Genomic DNA, 17,326 nt, shown 5'->3' with positions numbered 1-17,326 from the left:
TAAATGTCTCTATGGATGTCAATTGATATGTATTTACTTAATTTAGCTGAATTGTTTAAAAATGCTGCAAATTTAAAAATTTGACCATAGATGTCTCTGTGGATATTAATTAATTTGTATTTGTGTACTTTGCATAATACTAATAATATTTTTATCAAATGTACAATGTTTTTGTATCAAATGTACAATGTCTCTGTATCAAATGTACAATGTTTCCTTATATTCTTCCTGGTATACCTTCGGGCATTCCTGGTATAAATGAAAAAAAAATCTAATTATGACAAAATACCCAATCACTAATATACAAATCACCATTGATCGAACTATCGATAGCTTTCCTGTGTTTCTTCCGTTTCTGCCGTGTTGACGATAAGATGGTGAATATTTGTTAGAATCAGTCTCATATTTGTTTTTTCACTGGTTCGGATAGTGTCCTTCTCCGAACAACCGGTCGACCCCCTACGGCTCATCACAATTTGAGCTCCCTCACGCGTCCATCTCAATCTGGTTGCACCTTTAAGCGAATGTTCTCTTCATCAAAAAATGTCATTTCTATCCCCAGTTAGAAGGCAACGAAAAACCAATGTCCTTCTTAAGAAGCTTTTTTATACGGCACACTACAAAAAGATTATCATTGTGTACTTATGATTATACTATCGATGCGTAGAGGTGGGTGGGGGATCCAAATGAAAGGCCAAAGTCGCTTCACAGCATTTATTAACTGATTCAGGAGGTCAAACTCTCAGCCAGCGCTCGTTCCAGAATGATCTGATATGGCCAAAGTACTTCCTTATAAAGGGCAAGTCGCTCACTACAGCTTCCCCGATCTGTTTGTTTCTCCATTGTCTGGGCACGTACAATTTTAAGTGAGTCTCACGCTCTCAGGGTTCTAGGAATTCTACCAACCACTTAGAGTCCAGCTAGGCCAATTCGGGGGTCTCCATTGTTAGCCCCCGAATGCACTTTAGGCAGCGGATAATCCCCATAAAGTTCCCACGTTACACTGCTTTAAGAAGAAAAAGAAGAAGTTGAAAGATTTCATCCAATGTTGAATAAAGATTTTAGGATTTACATACATTTATAACAAATCACTGCTCGTAAATCATCTGATTCTTCAGTGCTCAGCTCAAGAAGCTGGCCAGAAGTAGATTTCGCACCAATGTATGTACTTATACATACATAATTGTGATTCATTTTGGAAAAAAGTGTTTACAATTTAGTAAAAGTATTTTTATGGTCCATATATCAAGTCGACCGGATATATGCTTATCTGTTACGCAAATACGCAAAAACGTTTTACATTATTTAAAAATATATAAACGGTGAAATTTCTGTAGCGAATTTATAATGCATCATAAAATACTTAGAATCGGAGATCCGAAGGCACTTTGAAGACGATCAAAATTTATTTTAGCCTGTCATAAATTTGATTTATGTAACCATATCGTTCCTAACGGTCTTAAATTATACGCAAGGACCGTGAACCTGGACCCCGAACATTTGGCGTGCATATTTAACGAGATCACGGCGTTTTAAACGCAGAGCCGAATCTGAAGTGACAATGGGCGCGGTCCGTTTCGAATTAAATAAATTATTCGGGGTAGACTTAGGTAGAAGGAGTATATATGTGTGTGTGTTTTGTTACTCAGGGTGTAACAACAGACGTGTCCTGGTGCCAAATCGTCTGGATGAAATTAACGTGATGGCTCATATGGATGAATGGGTGCGAAAGGCGTGTACTTGAGACTTGAATGAAGTCGTACTGGGAATTTGACGATTGAAACGATTGAAAGCTTGGCTCGGTTCTAGACTGTTCAAGCATGAGGTTCTAGAAGTGAGTCGAATTTGCTTGTGGTTTGAGCTTTATTTTTTGAATTTTATAAGATATAAAAATGATAAAGTTTTTAATTACGTATTAATACGGGAGGAAAAGCCTGTTCCTCTTGTTCCTTTTGTACCCTGCTCGCGCAAATTAAGTGAGTATGTACCGTTTACCATGCACCCTTTTTTTGATCTTTCGATTTTCGATCTTTGCCTTCCGATATTTGTGTTTTCTTTAATTTAACATTCTGGCTCGTCACGTAGACCCACATATGAACATACATATGTATGTACATATATGTCAAAAAATCAAATTTTAACATGTGAATTTAGAGATGACTCTATTTAAGCTAAGTTCCCTTATTTTATCTATTCTCAAGTGCGTATAATCGATAGTTCAAAAATGTTTTCTTACGAAGTTTTGGGTGATCTAAGATAAAAAAAAAGCCTATGAATTTCATCAAAACGTTTTTAAGTTGTCTTTTAAGCTTTGAATATGCTCAGATTACTATTCGGTTGTGGTCACCAAATGTTAGAACGAGAATCTACTCACAATATTTGGTATACAAAATTTTACATGACATATTACCCAAAATATTTACTTTATCTATGTACGTAGTGACAATAGATGAAGTTTTTTTAATTTTACTCGAAAAACAATTTTCATAAAGTGCCAGGGCGGCGACCTGGTCCGACTACACCACTGGGTGTAAGGCCGGCACTGTATAAGGACTAGTTCAATAAAAACATTCAACCAACTATATACATACATATGTATATGTATATCCGATAACCTTTCGACAGAGCTCAACATGTACCTTATTAATCATTTGATTTTATTGTTTCAGCACGATGAAGTCTTGGTAAAAGCGGTGAAGTTGACTTCTCGCGAGAGGAGATTCATCAAATTCGCTTCAGTGGAGTACGATGGCCAGCTATACATGACTCCACAGGACTTCCTCGAATCGGTCGTCGAAGCAGAGCCGAGACGTGAGTTCAGTTCAATTCGATACAATCAATACGACAATTGAATGGTCGATACTATGTAAATTCTAGTACGTGCTAACATTTGGGTCGTCTGGTTTTTAATTTTATGTCTTTTTAAACGTGCGTGACGCAAAAAAAATTCCGATCGAAATTTATCATAAACAACGATACACGCACTGTGCGATTCGTTCCAGAGATCAATTAATGTATCGCAGTGTTAAGTATTAAGGACAATATGATAATTGGCGTTATACGGACTGGTTAGATTTATGAACTGCTTGCTGGAAACAATTGTACGTACTGATTTATTATGGTTCATTGTTTATGAGGTAGCAGCTACCGGTTTATGAGAAACTATCAACAAATAGAAATCAGTTAGTCGTACAGAGATGACCGATTTTGATTAAATAGTTTCATTTAAGGTCTCAGCTTCCGGTTATTGAATATGCAGGTGTGTACAACGTTGTGTAATTAATATAAAACATGTATATATCAGTGGAAAATGCGATTCCCGTAGTCTTTGTCAAACCAGCAGAGCTGGAGCGGTGCTCGAGCACTTATTTTCAATGCGAAACGTGATCCAGTACTTCTTCAGTATTTTTTTTAGATTTATTACATTAAAAGATTTATCAATTTTATTTATTTTCTTAGTATTGAAACATTAGACTTGGACTCAATTAATATTTAGTTTAAATTTAGCACTTTACATGTTTTTTTATTAGCTTCACTCGGTTAGTTCCATGAAATTCCTGCCCCTCAAAAATTTTTTATGTGATTTTGAATTTAGATCGTTTTGATATTTTACCGACATTGAAGTAAGCTATTGTCTCCGACATGAAGCTGGAGGAGTTTTTTTTCGACCCCTTAAGCATGTCTGCTCTTCACGAGAAAATTCAAGTATTAATCCATGTATGTATGTGATGAAAATAATAAAAAAAATTACTAAATTTAATAAACCGGAAATGGGATTTTTTCTTCTAACAAAAGTCAAAAATGTTGTGACCACACGAATTTTTCCACACCCCTGAACGTATCAAACTGAAAATTTATATTTGTATTCTTTATGTACTAACTTAGATTTGTTAAGGCTTTGGTCAGAATTCGTATACCGCAAGTAGTAGATTTTTAAAACAAAATTTCATTATTTTATTTTGACCTTTTAAATTATTTTTATCTTCTTGGTATTTATTGTGTATCTAATATATGTACATATATGTAATTTCGAAAAAGACTTTGTATGTATGTTTGTTTGTATATTGTTTATTTGTTTGGTTCTTAGTCCGTGACGTTATTGAACAAATGTAATTTTCTATGGCGACGATATCGATATCGAATTCGATTTAGATGCTGTTTTCGATTCCGATTGCGGTTTCAGTCCCGATTTCCGGTTTCAATTTCAGTTGTGGATCCGGATTCTGATTTCAATTCTGGGTCAGGATTCCTGTTTCAGTTCTGGTTCCGGATTAATTTTTAGTTCCAGATCCAAATTAATTTTTCATTTTCGGTTCTGGGTTCCTGTTTCAGTTCCGGTTCCGATTTCAATACGGACTCGCGATTCCGTATTCAGTTCCGAATCTTGATTCCGATTTCAGTTCTGGATCCGGAATCCTTTTTCAATTCTAGATCCGGATCCAGATTCGGATTTTTTAATTATTTTTTCAGTTCCAGTTCACTTATATATAAAAAAAACCATTCGTTTCTGATTGGCTGTCATTAAATATAATTTTTTTTCAATTCTTTAATTCAATAAATTTAATAAACAAACAAATGAATATCTAATATATAATTTCGAAAGAGACTTTGTATATACATATATATATGTATGTAAGTATTTTTCGTTGGGAACGTCGAAAACAAGTCAAAGTTTCTATAACGACGATTCAATTGGTTGAATATTTTTTTTTTTTCGATTCAAATAAATTTAATAAAAAAACAAATGAATGTTTTTATATTACATATTTATATTACAAACACTGAGCGAAGCCGGGTAAAACACCTAGTTTACTATAAGATTAACCATGTTTAAACGGTTTATATAATAAATACCGAGCGAAGCCGGGTAAAACCACTAGTAATATACATATATATGTATATTGTGATTTTAAGTAATAAAAAAAGTTTGAACAAAATCCGACAACTGGAAGTAGAACATTTGTCTTGTGTAAGTTTCTCTACATTTGCGCTCAATCTGTATCGAAAATGGTCATGTTTATGTTTAACTATCAAATTTTGTTTTTTATCCTTGTTTTATTCCTCAAATACATAGATAAAGTCGTGGGTTGGTCACACCCGAATATTTTTGTGTCTTTTCTGTTATATTTTCGACCATTGTGAGGCATTAGGAATTCCTGTAACGCCACAATGATTCAAACTTTAAATAAATAAATAAGTACACACTTCATTCATATGATAATCTTTGTATCTGTATGTAAATATTTTTCAAATAATTCTAAAACACCTGCCATGTATGTTTATTTGCTTAAAAAAATTCACATACTCTACATAATTTCAATATAATTTAAACAAATTTAATGTTCATATTATTCTGTAATATGAACATAAAAATTTTGTAATTTTTTTTATTACATACATACATTTTAAATTTGACTCATATTATGGTTTTTCCATAAAAATGGCATTGTGATAAATTCACATATCATTTTTAAGTTGAACATTTGCATTCAGAACTGTTCTATACAATATAAACAACAGTACTGTTGTTGGTGATTTTTCAAAGCTTTTCAAATTAATTTGATGGTTTGTCGATTTGCAACGACAAAAAGTCACTCCATTGTTCTCCGCTTCTTGTTGCTCTTCTTTCCCATTCTTCTTTCAAATCACAGTTATTTCGCCAATTAAAATTCAGTCGCCAACTCCGTTTCTGTCCATTTGTTCTCGTCTATCCGCCGATTTTTTCCCAATACACAAAAATAATACCTTGCACAATACCGGTCACGAGCTATTTTCTTTTTTTTGCATTCGTCTACCTACCGAAAACAATCGTTTTGTTTTAGTTGCTTACATTTTCTCTTTTCGCGGAACAATGCCAACATTTTAATTGCGACCGCTCACACTTCTTTCTGCATTGGCCGCCGTTACACAACACACAACCCGTTAAATTGCACTTTGACAACACACATGTCAAATTTTTCCTCAGATCAACAAACCGCATTTTTCAGTCGACAAAACAAAACACAAAACCGAAAATACTGTAGACTTTCAGGCGAGTCTTACTAATGAATCCCCGGGATCCGCAACATAAACGTTACATGTTTGTTAATTATGCGACAACTATCTCGTTTAAAAATACTATGTGAATATATGTATGTGTGTGTGTGGGTTTCTGTCGATTTTTATTTTCGCCAGTTTCTTTTAAAATACACACCTTTCAACCGAAATAATCCAGACGCATCTCTATCTCTAGCTTATCTATCTTGGCAAACTCGAGACAAGCAACACATGCTTTCTCTTTAACGGCGTTGAATGATATCAAAACATTCAATTTAATTTTATGTATAATATTTGATGTATAGAAATAAAATTGATATAATAAACGTTTTATTTATTTATTTAAAAATACATGGGGTAGGCGGCAAAGCTGATAGACCCACGGGGTTTGACTTGCATAAATAATAAAATAATAATCGTAACGCTAAAAAGAGGTATGTAAAAACAAAAATATTACGAATAATACGAAAACAATTTGACAATTTTCCGCTGTCGATTCCGTTTCCGGATTACTTTGTCAGTTACGTTTCCGGATACGGATGCCTTTTTCAATTCCGGATCCCGCTTACTGTTTCAGTTCCGGATCCCGATTCCTTTTTCAGTTCCGGATCGGGATTATTTTTTCTGTTCCAGTTCCTTTATATTATATATACAAAATACTATTCGTTGTGTGTGTAATTTCTTATTGGCTGTCAATAATTTTTTTTTTCGATTCAAATAAATGTAATAAAAAACAAATGAATGTTTACTATTAGATTAGTCATGTTTTATCGGTTTATATTATAAATACCGAGCGAAGCCGGGTAAAGACACTAGTACGAAATGAGAGAAAATACCAAAAGTAAAAATAAAATATCCGGAACGGTAATATAATAACTAAAAAAAAAGTTATCGGAAAAGAAGAATTAAAATAATTCTTAAATTTAAAAAAGACATCTAGCTTGATTTTAAACATATTAAGGCTTTCAGAATTTACTCCATTCCATTCCGAACTGTAACCACTCTGTTTGAAAAGAAGGAATCTCTGATCAATTTATTCGATTTTTTTCTTTCTGAAGTCTGAGAGTGTCACCTCTAAGACAGGGTTGCCAGATTTCCAAAATTACAGGTCGCGAAGTTCACTATTTCGAACGATCGAAAAAAAAATCTTTAAAAAATTTTTTTTTATTCAATTATAATGAATAGAAAAGATATAGAAAAATTGCGCGATTTAAAAAACACATATATCTCTGAATCTCGAGCCAATCAACATTTTTTATTACCAGATTCGTGTTCACTGGGCATAGATCGATAAGAAAAGTCATATCTCGTCTCTGAACCATTTTTCGTGTCGAACAGTGTTATTGCAAGCGGAATGATCTTTTAAAAATATTGTTCATTTCTCATACATTGTTTTATCTTCTTTTGCTAGAGTAAAAATTTGTTTAATAAACAGTAAACAAACGATAAACACAGACGGTCAACATTGCAAATAATTTTGTTAATTCTTCAATTGAAGAAAATTCGATCTTCATGTTTGGTTAAAGGACAACAATTTAATGGATTGAAATTTACCTTTTCTTTTTACGTACATATATGTACAATACAAATTTTGTTAAGTCGGGATATTCAGACGCAATGCGGGACTCAGGATCTGTTTGTTGAACTCGGGACAGTCCCGCTCAAATAGGGACATCTGACAACACTCCTCTAAGAAGAGTATTTTCATTGAACGTAATGAGTCAGAACATAGGACAATTATAATGATTATTTATTATTTTAAAGACTTCGATTAAGTCGCCTCTTATTCTTCTCGTCTCCAGTGTAGTGAGATTCATTATTTTCAACTTATAAGAAAGTGATTTAAGTTCAGAAGGTATCTTTGTAACTCTCCTTTGTACCCTTTCGATACATACACCATATTATTTAAATGAAGATTCCATATACTAAAAGCGTATTCTAATTCAGGTCTGATAAAAGTCTTATAATTTTTTGTTAATATGCTTAAGTTGAGAAAATTTAATAGACTATAATGCTTTGAACAGATTGGTCACGGGTTCAAATCCCACTGATTGCTGCCGGCCAGACCTTGATTTGTGACTCCATATCAGAGTTTATCAATTTATCTGATTTTCATTGAAACGGCTCCAACAAATTGGCAACCTGACCCATTTTCTCACAAATCTCGTGTTTTCAGCAATCTCGAATTTCGCTGAACTGTATAAAATTCTGCAAATTTACAAATCTGACCATTAATGTATCTGCGAATGAATGTTAATTGATAAGTATTTACTGAATTTCGCTGAATTGTTTAAAAATGCTGCAAATTTTACCAAGATGTCTATATGGGTGTTAATTGATATGTATTTCCTTTTATAATACTTGTATCAAATGTTTCTGGCCAGGAAGGTGCATTGGGGTTACCTGTTAGGCCTTTCTGGTATAGATTAAAAATAAATAAACAAATATATAAAAAGTGAATGTTATATTATTATAGCCCGGTTGAAAAGGAAGAACTTAACATTGAAAGAGATTGAAAAACTACGAGACTCTACGCCGTCGTTGAATCATGGATCTCCTCAAATGTTCAGAAACCTTCGAGATAAAGGTTTGCCTTTTGCTTCAGCAAATAATATAAATACATTCATATTACATATATAATTTTTTTAAATTTCTTTTCAGGAATAATTTCATACACCGAATACCTGTTTTTGCTCTCTATATTGACAAGTGAGTATTCCTTTTATTTTGTTTCATATTTTTGTGAATCATCATGAAAAGTAATCATGAAACGTTTTTAATTTATAGAGCCGCAATCTGGATTTAGAATTGCTTTCAATATGTTCGATACTGATGGAAATCAACGTGTAGATAAAAATGAATTTCTAGTCGTAAGTATTTTCTATCCACGCTTATATATCTCACAATATTTAAACTTTTTCCACCGAATCGAATATTTATGTACATATTATTTTATTTCTTTATCGAATGTTTCAAATAATATTTGATTAGTTTAGTTATGTATCATATATAATGAAAACTCTGTATTATTTTATTTATAAATGAACATCCGCACAGTACAAGTGTAAGGGAAGTCAAAGTATGTAGAATAATATTGTAGATATGCATGTCATTGTTATGTTCGTTGAACATATAGATCAGGAGACTCATGGGTGGCTCCGTGAAAAATCGTGAAGGCTTGGACGATGAGAGCACTGCGGCCGTGAGTGGAATGAACAATCAGCTTCTAACGCCCCGCGCATAATTGTGTGAATATATGTTAACATTATCCGTCTAATGAATTATTGTCGGTTGTGTTATACCCCAACAACATATAGCAATGATGAAAAAATTCATTAATAATTATATATTAATATAACACAACTGGCCGTAATAATATATCTACGTGTCTATATCAAACGTATTGTGTCAAGTTTGATTAAACATGATGCATTTTGTGATAGAACTAATGTGATTTGTATTCTATTGATGCTGTCGTGATGGTTTACATCAGTGGTTTTCAAACTGGTGACATGCCACAGAAATATTCCTGCTAGTCTGTGAAAGCTTTCTATTAACCCTTTGAATGCTGATCGGCGTTTTGCCAACAAGTCCGTGGCCTAAAAAACGCCGATAGGCGTTGTATTTTGAGCATGTACAAAGTAAACAAGAATACTACCCGCTAATCCTTTCCAGGTAGCATTGAAAAAAATGCATCGAACATAGGTCTTGTAATCCGTGTCGTTGATTTGTCAACGTTTATAAAGACTGGTTTGCATCGGAATTTCTGAATTTATAACCATAGCAGAATTTCTCGATGTAAATCCCTAACTGTTGGGTATTTTAGATTGTGGCTTGGCATTTAGATTGTGAGCATTACATTTTAACAGCAATGAAGAAGATGGAACTAGTTTTGGAAAAATACATTCATTAATAGACTTGTTTTGTTTATTTTATATTGTTGCAAGATATACTAGAGAGTCTAAACACACCTTTACAAAACTCTAAATCCTCTGCGGTAGTTATGTAGGGTTTGTATGGATTAGCTACAATTTTTATACCTGCTTTTTATTGGATTTCTAAAAATTTCCAGTTGGAAATGTTGGCGAAATTTTCAACGCGGCGGGCTTTCAACAGAAAAGACGTCACCACTCATACATATTTTGATGATGATTTTAAATGAAATTCTTAATCGAGCTATTTACTTCCATTTTTACAACGATGTGCGATAATACGGAGTCACAGCACCATGCAAAAGTGAGAGACTTTGCCCTAATGTGAAGGTTTCATCGAATGAAAAATGGATGCCAGAACTTGGAGTTGTTTAGTCTTACAAATTTAATATTCCTTTTTTATTAGACTAAGATGCATTTTAAAAGAAACAGACTCTGAGCCCATCCACACCGGGTGACTTGCGAGCAACTCGGTGGGTGACTTTGTTGCACGACCAGATCAAATGTATGCAGTTGTATGGAGCATGCCACACCCAGTAACACACCGGTTGCCCAAGATATAAAGTTACCCGACCAGCTTGATCGGTTCCCGGCGTTCGGTCTGTTCACGGTGATTTTATTGCTTGAGAGATCATGAGATTCTAACTGGCTCGAAGTTGTTTGGTGCGTAGCTGTATAATGAGATCATGCTCTCGGGGGTTCCTTTGGGCTGGAGATGGTTTAATGCAAGCAAGTCGAATTGTGTATTTGCCCCTATGTGAACGAAGATCTTTCAGACAAAGTTGGCTTTGCATGCTCGTACAGGAAGGCGATGATGTAATCGTGCGACTTGAGTTTATGAAGAAATAGATGATTCGGGATAGTACAAGTTGTGCTACGTATATTCCTACAAATGTTTCTACTTTTGCAAAATTTTTCATTGACTTGATAATGATTTTTATTTTTGTGGAATATTTATCTTATTTCCATTGCATTGAAAGCCACTGATTTATACAATCATGTTCTATTACTCATTTTGTTTCTGTATTTGGCAACGGAAACATTTCCACCTAATGTTGTAGACGGTCCTATGTGACATGAAATCCTAACTTTATTAGTGTGAGTCATCGCGACAGCTTCAATAACATGTATTTTGTTAAATTACTGTGCACGTATCGTATGTATGTTTACTGTTTTTTTTTTTTTTAGAGTTATTACATATGTATTAATGTATTGATTGAATTTTTAATGTGAAATGTAATTGCTTTATATTAATTTGTTAACTTGAGTTTTTTTGACAATTGGCTTTAAATTTAAATTACTAATAAATCATTTATTAAAAAAAAAACTACAAAAAGTAGCATGTTTACATTTAAATAATAATATTAATAAACTATATTAGCTTACTTTGCTTGCAATGCAAAATTAAAGTTTTTATTGATTCCATACATTGTGTTGCTATCAATTCATGTGATTTTACGCAGAGGTAAAAGGGGATTGCAATTTAAATATTTTTTGTTCCAAGAAATGAATTTATTCTGATATTTGTGTTCACCAGCTAATGCAGTTAGTGTGCGATAGCACCCAAGCTAGATATAAGGCGAACGATCAACCGAAGCAGCTGCCAAAAAAATCACCGAGTTTTGTAAGTCGCTGACTTCCAGCATATTTTCATGTGTGTGCTTCAACACAATAGTGGTTTTTTTTTTATAGTGACGATTTGAATAGTTTTTACATATCATTACGTGTGTATTCACAGTGTGTATTTTTTTCTCAATTAATTAGTTTGTTTATAATGTGTTTCCATAGCGAAAAAACATCCCTGTTTTGTCTGTCGATCAAAAAAACTTGTACCAAACCATTCTATGTATGTATATGATCATAATTCTAGAGTTCTATTTGACGATTGATGCAAAATAATTTTAACCGTGTTTGGATTTTCACCTAATGTAGTTCTATATTATACTAATGTTTCTTCCTTTTTTTAATTTAATAATTTGTTTCATTGTATTATTTTATTATATATGTAGGTTATCCAGTGGCGTCGCTAGGGGTGGTGTCGCCTTAAAAATGTTTTTTATTAATATTTGTTCATTTTTATGCCTTACGAAAGAGAAGCGCCAAAAGAGAAGCTAAGCTCACACGCGGTTTCTGAATTGCGTCTCCGTCTGATTGAATCAGTTAACCTTATTACCTTTAGGTACACTGATTTCTCAGGAATTTAAAAAAAAAAATTATGGCTCATATTTGTTGCTATATATTTATATAATATCAGACGGATTTCGCGGTAGCTGTATATATACAGAAATATGTATAAATACACACAGCTGTATATATACAGAAATCGCAATGAGGCGTATAGCCGCTCGAGGACTTTCATACAACGAATATGTCGAATTAGCGTTTTTCGATTTGAACAATTTGGTGTCACCCAGTGCAGACTGCACTCCACGCACGGGCCTAGCGACGCTACTGGGTTATCGAAGTCTTACTGTGTACATTAGTGTAATACATGTGTAATTGTTTGTATACTTTTTTTGTATAAATGTGTCATTGTGTTCAATATTAATCATTACTTCTGGACAAATCCTGTATCTGAGTGCTAAATACCTTGTCTATACTCATATTTTCTATGAAATGTGTCTTCAGTCTGCAACCATCACTTTGTCCCGTGTCCATTTATTGCTTATTTCAAGATATGGTTTGTATATTATTGAATGCTTTTTTAGATGGAGAAAATATTCAGCTATGCGTGGAAAGGAAAGCGAGGCATCGCCGAAGAAACTGATCCAGCATCTGCCGATGGTCAATCTGAAGACCCGGCCGCACCTAAGGAACAACCTCAAGAGACATACGTCGACGACGAGCAGGGTCTGCAAAGGAGGCATCAGGTCGACACACTCCTGACCGTGCACTTCTTCGGTAAAAAAGGTACAAACGAATTGAAGTTCGAGGGCTTCCGACTCTTCATGGAAAATCTTCAGACCGAAGTTTTGGAATTGGAATTTCACGAATTTTCAAAAGGTATTCACATAAATAAGTGCTTATGTTTGTATGATTTCCAATGAAAATTACATAAACGATGTGACTTTAGGTCATGATACGATATCTGAAGTTGATTTTGCCAAAATCTTGCTACGCTACACTTACCTCGACACCGATGAATATGATATGTACTTGGATAGACTCCTCGACAGGGTCAAAGATGAGAAGGGTATATCTTTTGAAGAGTTTCGTGTGTTCTGTCAGTTCTTGAACAATTTGGAAGACTTCACCATCGCAATGAGGATGTACACCTTAGCCGATCGTCCCATATCTAAAGGTGAGCCTTGTTTATATATACCATTTTGCCGTTGAACCAAACTGATGCTCATTTCAATCATAGACGAGTTTCAACGCGCTGTTAAAATATGCACCGGAATCAGCCAGTCTAATCATTTAGTGTCGACTGTATTTGCCATATTTGACGAAGATGGAGATGGACTTTTAAGCTACAAGGAGTTCATAGCCATCATGAAAGATCGTCTGCACAGGGGTTTCAAGGTAAATTTCAAACACTTTCATATACGTATGTGATTTAGATTGAATGATTTAATGATATTTTACTTTCTTAACAGTCTTATGCTAAGAATGAAGGATGGGAAGCTTTCAAAAGCTGTGTCAAGCAAGAAATGAAAGCCGTCGGTTGAGAATATCAGTCATCGTCGTTGGTTTTGTTTAATGTATCGAGTGCTGATTATAACACTGTATCTGTATACTCATTTTTCATATATAATGAATGCGTTTTAGTGTTTTTGAATTTAACTAACCTCTCTTTAGTATTATATTTCGCTAGCTTTACATTGCGTCAAATTTTCAGATCGCAAATAAAACGCATGCTACGTACTTGTTAATAATATATCTTTTCATTACTTTATTATATGGCAAATAAAAAATCTCATTACAATATATCGATCTTTAAAACATGTAATAAATTACATACATATTTATACTACGTTGTATGCATTGTTTGAAAAGTTAAGATTGTTGTTTTTGCATTTATTTTATATAAAAATGTATATTATTCGAAAAAAAAAGGATTGTAAGATTCATGTGTATTTATTTTTCAAAACTTACATAAGTATTATACATTTTCGGCGAATCGAGTTGTAATTTGTGGTTTTCGCTTTACGCTTATCGTAGATGGTTAGAAAGCATTTTGAATTGTAACATTGTTAATTCATTTTAGTAAAAAATATATAATATATTGATATCTTAATCACAATAAACAATTCCTTCACAGTGTATATGTATATTAAAATAAAACCCATACAAATTATATAAATAAAAATAAAATCCACGCAGATTTTGTACACACTTCAATTCATTTTATCCAAAGTGGCAGTTTTATGTATGTATGTGCACATCATTAATACTGTACAACGTACAACATCAATAAGTATTGTATGTATAAATAAAATAATATCACAAAAAATTCACATTCTTGAAACTTATTTAATAATAATAATATTTAAATTAAATATGTATGCATTTTTTTTTATTATAGATTATTTCATTTCATTTTTTTCGATACGTGTATATGTATGTGTTTCAACATCCCGGCGTTACTTTGAAATTCTGATCGTCGTTGGCCGACTCCGTGAACTTATGCCTGAGCATAAACGATGCAATCACCTGAGCCACCTCTTCTGGACAATCTTCGTGGACGGCATGACCACACCGAGTCAAAACTTGCATTTGAAATTTACCTTCAAACAAACACATCATAAATACAAACACGTTCAAACGAAACAAAGCATTCATACAAGTGATACCTTGCATTTGGCCGACAGTGAGATCTCTATCTAAGCCGCTAATACTCGCAAGCAGAAGCAGTTTAGGAGCAGAGCATTCGAGGAAAGCCGTCGACAATCCCTGAAACCAGCCAGTCCAATACTTTTCAGTGCGTGAAAGATCGATCCGCCAACCGTAACTGAAAAAGAATGCAGCACACATTTACATTCTCCATCAATCATAAATGCTACATAACTATAATCATACGACATTTACTTTTTACTATCGTCTTTTTTGCCACTCGGAGGTACGAATGAGGGGACGTTGTCCATCGGCACATCGTCCTCTTGATCCTCTTCAGCTATGCAATCGCTCAACACTACTCCGGCGAGACGTTTCGCCGGCGGTCCTAACGAGTTCGAATCCTCGGAATCGGGCGATTCATAATTCTCCAGCTCGGCCGATGCCAAGACTCCATTTTTACAACTGAAATAAATACGTACACATTATATCATGCCTTCAAATACAGCGACAGCTCAGAATTAATCATGCATACTTGATGATTTGACCAGGCATTGATACTCTGGCGGAATCAGTGTTTCTCGTCTGTCCACTTCGGACACTAAAAATAACGAATATTTATTAAAATTGTATGTATTTTATTATATTCATAATCAATTCATATAATGAATTGTATCTTACCACCATTCTATAGCGTGTTCTATGCTTTTGAAGTGAGCTGGTCGGCCACGTAGAAAGCTTTGCATACTTGATAATGATTCCATAGCAGTTCCTAAACAAATAAATGTAATATATAAACTGTTCTTTTTGTAACTATTGAATATATATACATGTAATTCTTCCTAATAGAAATAGTCCAGATAGATTGTGCAATCTTATAAATCAATAAGAAAACAGACAGATTAGTTACATTAAGCAGTATTACAACAGTATGATAATACCTTCAACTACGTCTATAACTGCTAAGCCTAGAATGGTCAATGATATGTTACAATTAGCAACTCTAACAGCAATCGCACCTCCCATAGAATGTCCGATTAGAACTATCGGTGGCTTATCGTCGACAAACAGTGCTTCCAGTACACCAGAAATATCGCTACAATATCATAAAAATCATTAAAACCCCATTAAACGATCCAAACATCAACCAAATAGTAGTCGAGGTGAGTACTTTGTTAGCGTGTCTGCGCCGAGATCGTCGTTGTTCTCCGTCACAGTATTGCCATGGCCTCTGAAGTCTATAGCTACGACTTGGCAGTGGATCATCTTGGTGACCTCAACCTGAATGGAACAGACATACGTCGCATGTTCAATATTATTCAACGACTGTTTGAATTCAATTCAAATATGCTACGTACAGTGAACTGAGACCAACTAAGACCCGAATAACCCCCGCCGTGTAGAACGACGAGTCTCGGCCTGTCCGGTTGATCTGGCGGATCGGATAAGTATACTCTGAACGTGCCTCCTTCTACTTCAATGTCTTTGCATTCGTAGAAATACTCCTTCCAGGATACCGGCGTGTAGTTCTTCTTCCTTGAATTCGCTTGCATTTGTCTGAAAGGTTATAAGGATATCAAGCATAGAATACAAGACGATGGGATAGTCTACAAGTGTAATGCGATATGCTCACTTGAAGGACGATACTGATTTGGGTGGGCGAGGTGGCAGCTTTGATCGCATAACGGTTTTGTGCAGAGCAGACATTTTGTGTCGGGGGTTTAGTTTGACCTTTTTAAATTAATAGATCTTGTAATTATTGAGTCATGCTAATATTGTTTACGTTGTATCTGATTATATAACACTATTTTGTTCAATCTTTTGTGTGAATATTTGACAGTTTTCAAAAATTGGTATTGAAACGAGTCACAATTCAGAGGTAGTTGTCAACATTTCGACACGGATCGTTTTGTATTTTGACAGCTGTACCGATTCACTCGGTAAAGTAGACAACTGTATTACCGACGTTCGAATTATGTGGCAATACTAATTTACATATTTAGAAATTAATTTTAGCGTAATTCCTTGCATTATTTTGTGGGAAATCATCACACGTTTGCACAACTTATGCATATCTAGAGACATGACCCTTGCTTAAGCAATTGGACACACCCAACAATAACTGAATGCAACAGGTGCTCTTCACAAAAATTTTAGGAAAAAAGAAAGACCCATGTACGTGGCCCACCAGATGTTCTCTTCAGTCAGTCAATAGCAGGGTGTGCAAACTTAAATCTGCCACTTTTTAATTTTAAAAGCATTTGTATAAATCATATTTATAAAAAAAAATCAAGAAATTAAGTGCCTGCGAGTAGTGTAAAAATTTTACCTTGTGATAAATATAGTTTTGAAAATTTGAATCATAATAAAAACTTACCAGAAAAACAGAAAGAACCAAGACCAGACGATAAGAGAAACTGAACGTTTTCAATTTCATTCATAATAATTATAATTTACCCTCAATTCCACATCTAGGAGATTGTTCTTTCGATGACTAACCAATACTCAACATCCTTGAAAAAATATATCTGGCAGTTGCAAACACAATAGAACATAAAAGACTTGCAACAGCAATCCAAGAAGAC

General features: G+C 34.1%; 2 protein-coding genes across 3 annotated transcripts in view; one reads left to right on the top strand and one right to left on the bottom strand.

The window, feature by feature from the left end:
- Positions 1-14,416, top strand: part of MICU3 (Mitochondrial calcium uptake 3) — a 92,925-nt gene extending 78,509 nt beyond the window's left edge. For both annotated transcript variants that reach the window (XM_077430040.1, XM_077430041.1), the window contains 10 exons: positions 2,670-2,811; positions 8,513-8,623; positions 8,698-8,745; positions 8,824-8,906; positions 9,173-9,238; positions 11,506-11,592; positions 12,677-12,971; positions 13,042-13,269; positions 13,333-13,490; positions 13,565-14,416. In XM_077430040.1, coding sequence (XP_077286166.1) covers positions 2,763-2,811; positions 8,513-8,623; positions 8,698-8,745; positions 8,824-8,906; positions 9,173-9,238; positions 11,506-11,592; positions 12,677-12,971; positions 13,042-13,269; positions 13,333-13,490; positions 13,565-13,636 — 1,197 coding nt within the window. In that variant the 5' untranslated portion in view covers positions 2,670-2,762 and the 3' untranslated portion in view covers positions 13,637-14,416. The remainder of the gene's footprint in view (positions 1-2,669; positions 2,812-8,512; positions 8,624-8,697; positions 8,746-8,823; positions 8,907-9,172; positions 9,239-11,505; positions 11,593-12,676; positions 12,972-13,041; positions 13,270-13,332; positions 13,491-13,564) is intronic.
- On the bottom strand, positions 14,290-16,941 carry LOC143911229 (protein phosphatase methylesterase 1). The gene is made up of 9 exons (XM_077430039.1): positions 16,375-16,941; positions 16,100-16,298; positions 15,913-16,022; positions 15,683-15,837; positions 15,423-15,513; positions 15,277-15,342; positions 14,997-15,206; positions 14,762-14,919; positions 14,290-14,695 (listed from the first exon to the last, which is right to left on the bottom strand). Exons 1-9 carry the CDS (start codon positions 16,446-16,448, stop codon positions 14,538-14,540), a joined length of 1,221 nt encoding a protein of 406 aa, XP_077286165.1. The 5' UTR covers positions 16,449-16,941; the 3' UTR covers positions 14,290-14,537.
- Positions 16,942-17,326: the final 385 nt, after the last annotated feature.

Source organism: Arctopsyche grandis, chromosome 4 (assembly GCF_051622035.1).
Source record: "Arctopsyche grandis isolate Sample6627 chromosome 4, ASM5162203v2, whole genome shotgun sequence".
Classification (NCBI taxonomy): domain Eukaryota; kingdom Metazoa; phylum Arthropoda; class Insecta; order Trichoptera; family Hydropsychidae; genus Arctopsyche; species Arctopsyche grandis.
Note: the sequence above shows the minus strand (reverse complement) of the source record. Positions and strands in the feature narration are given on the sequence as shown.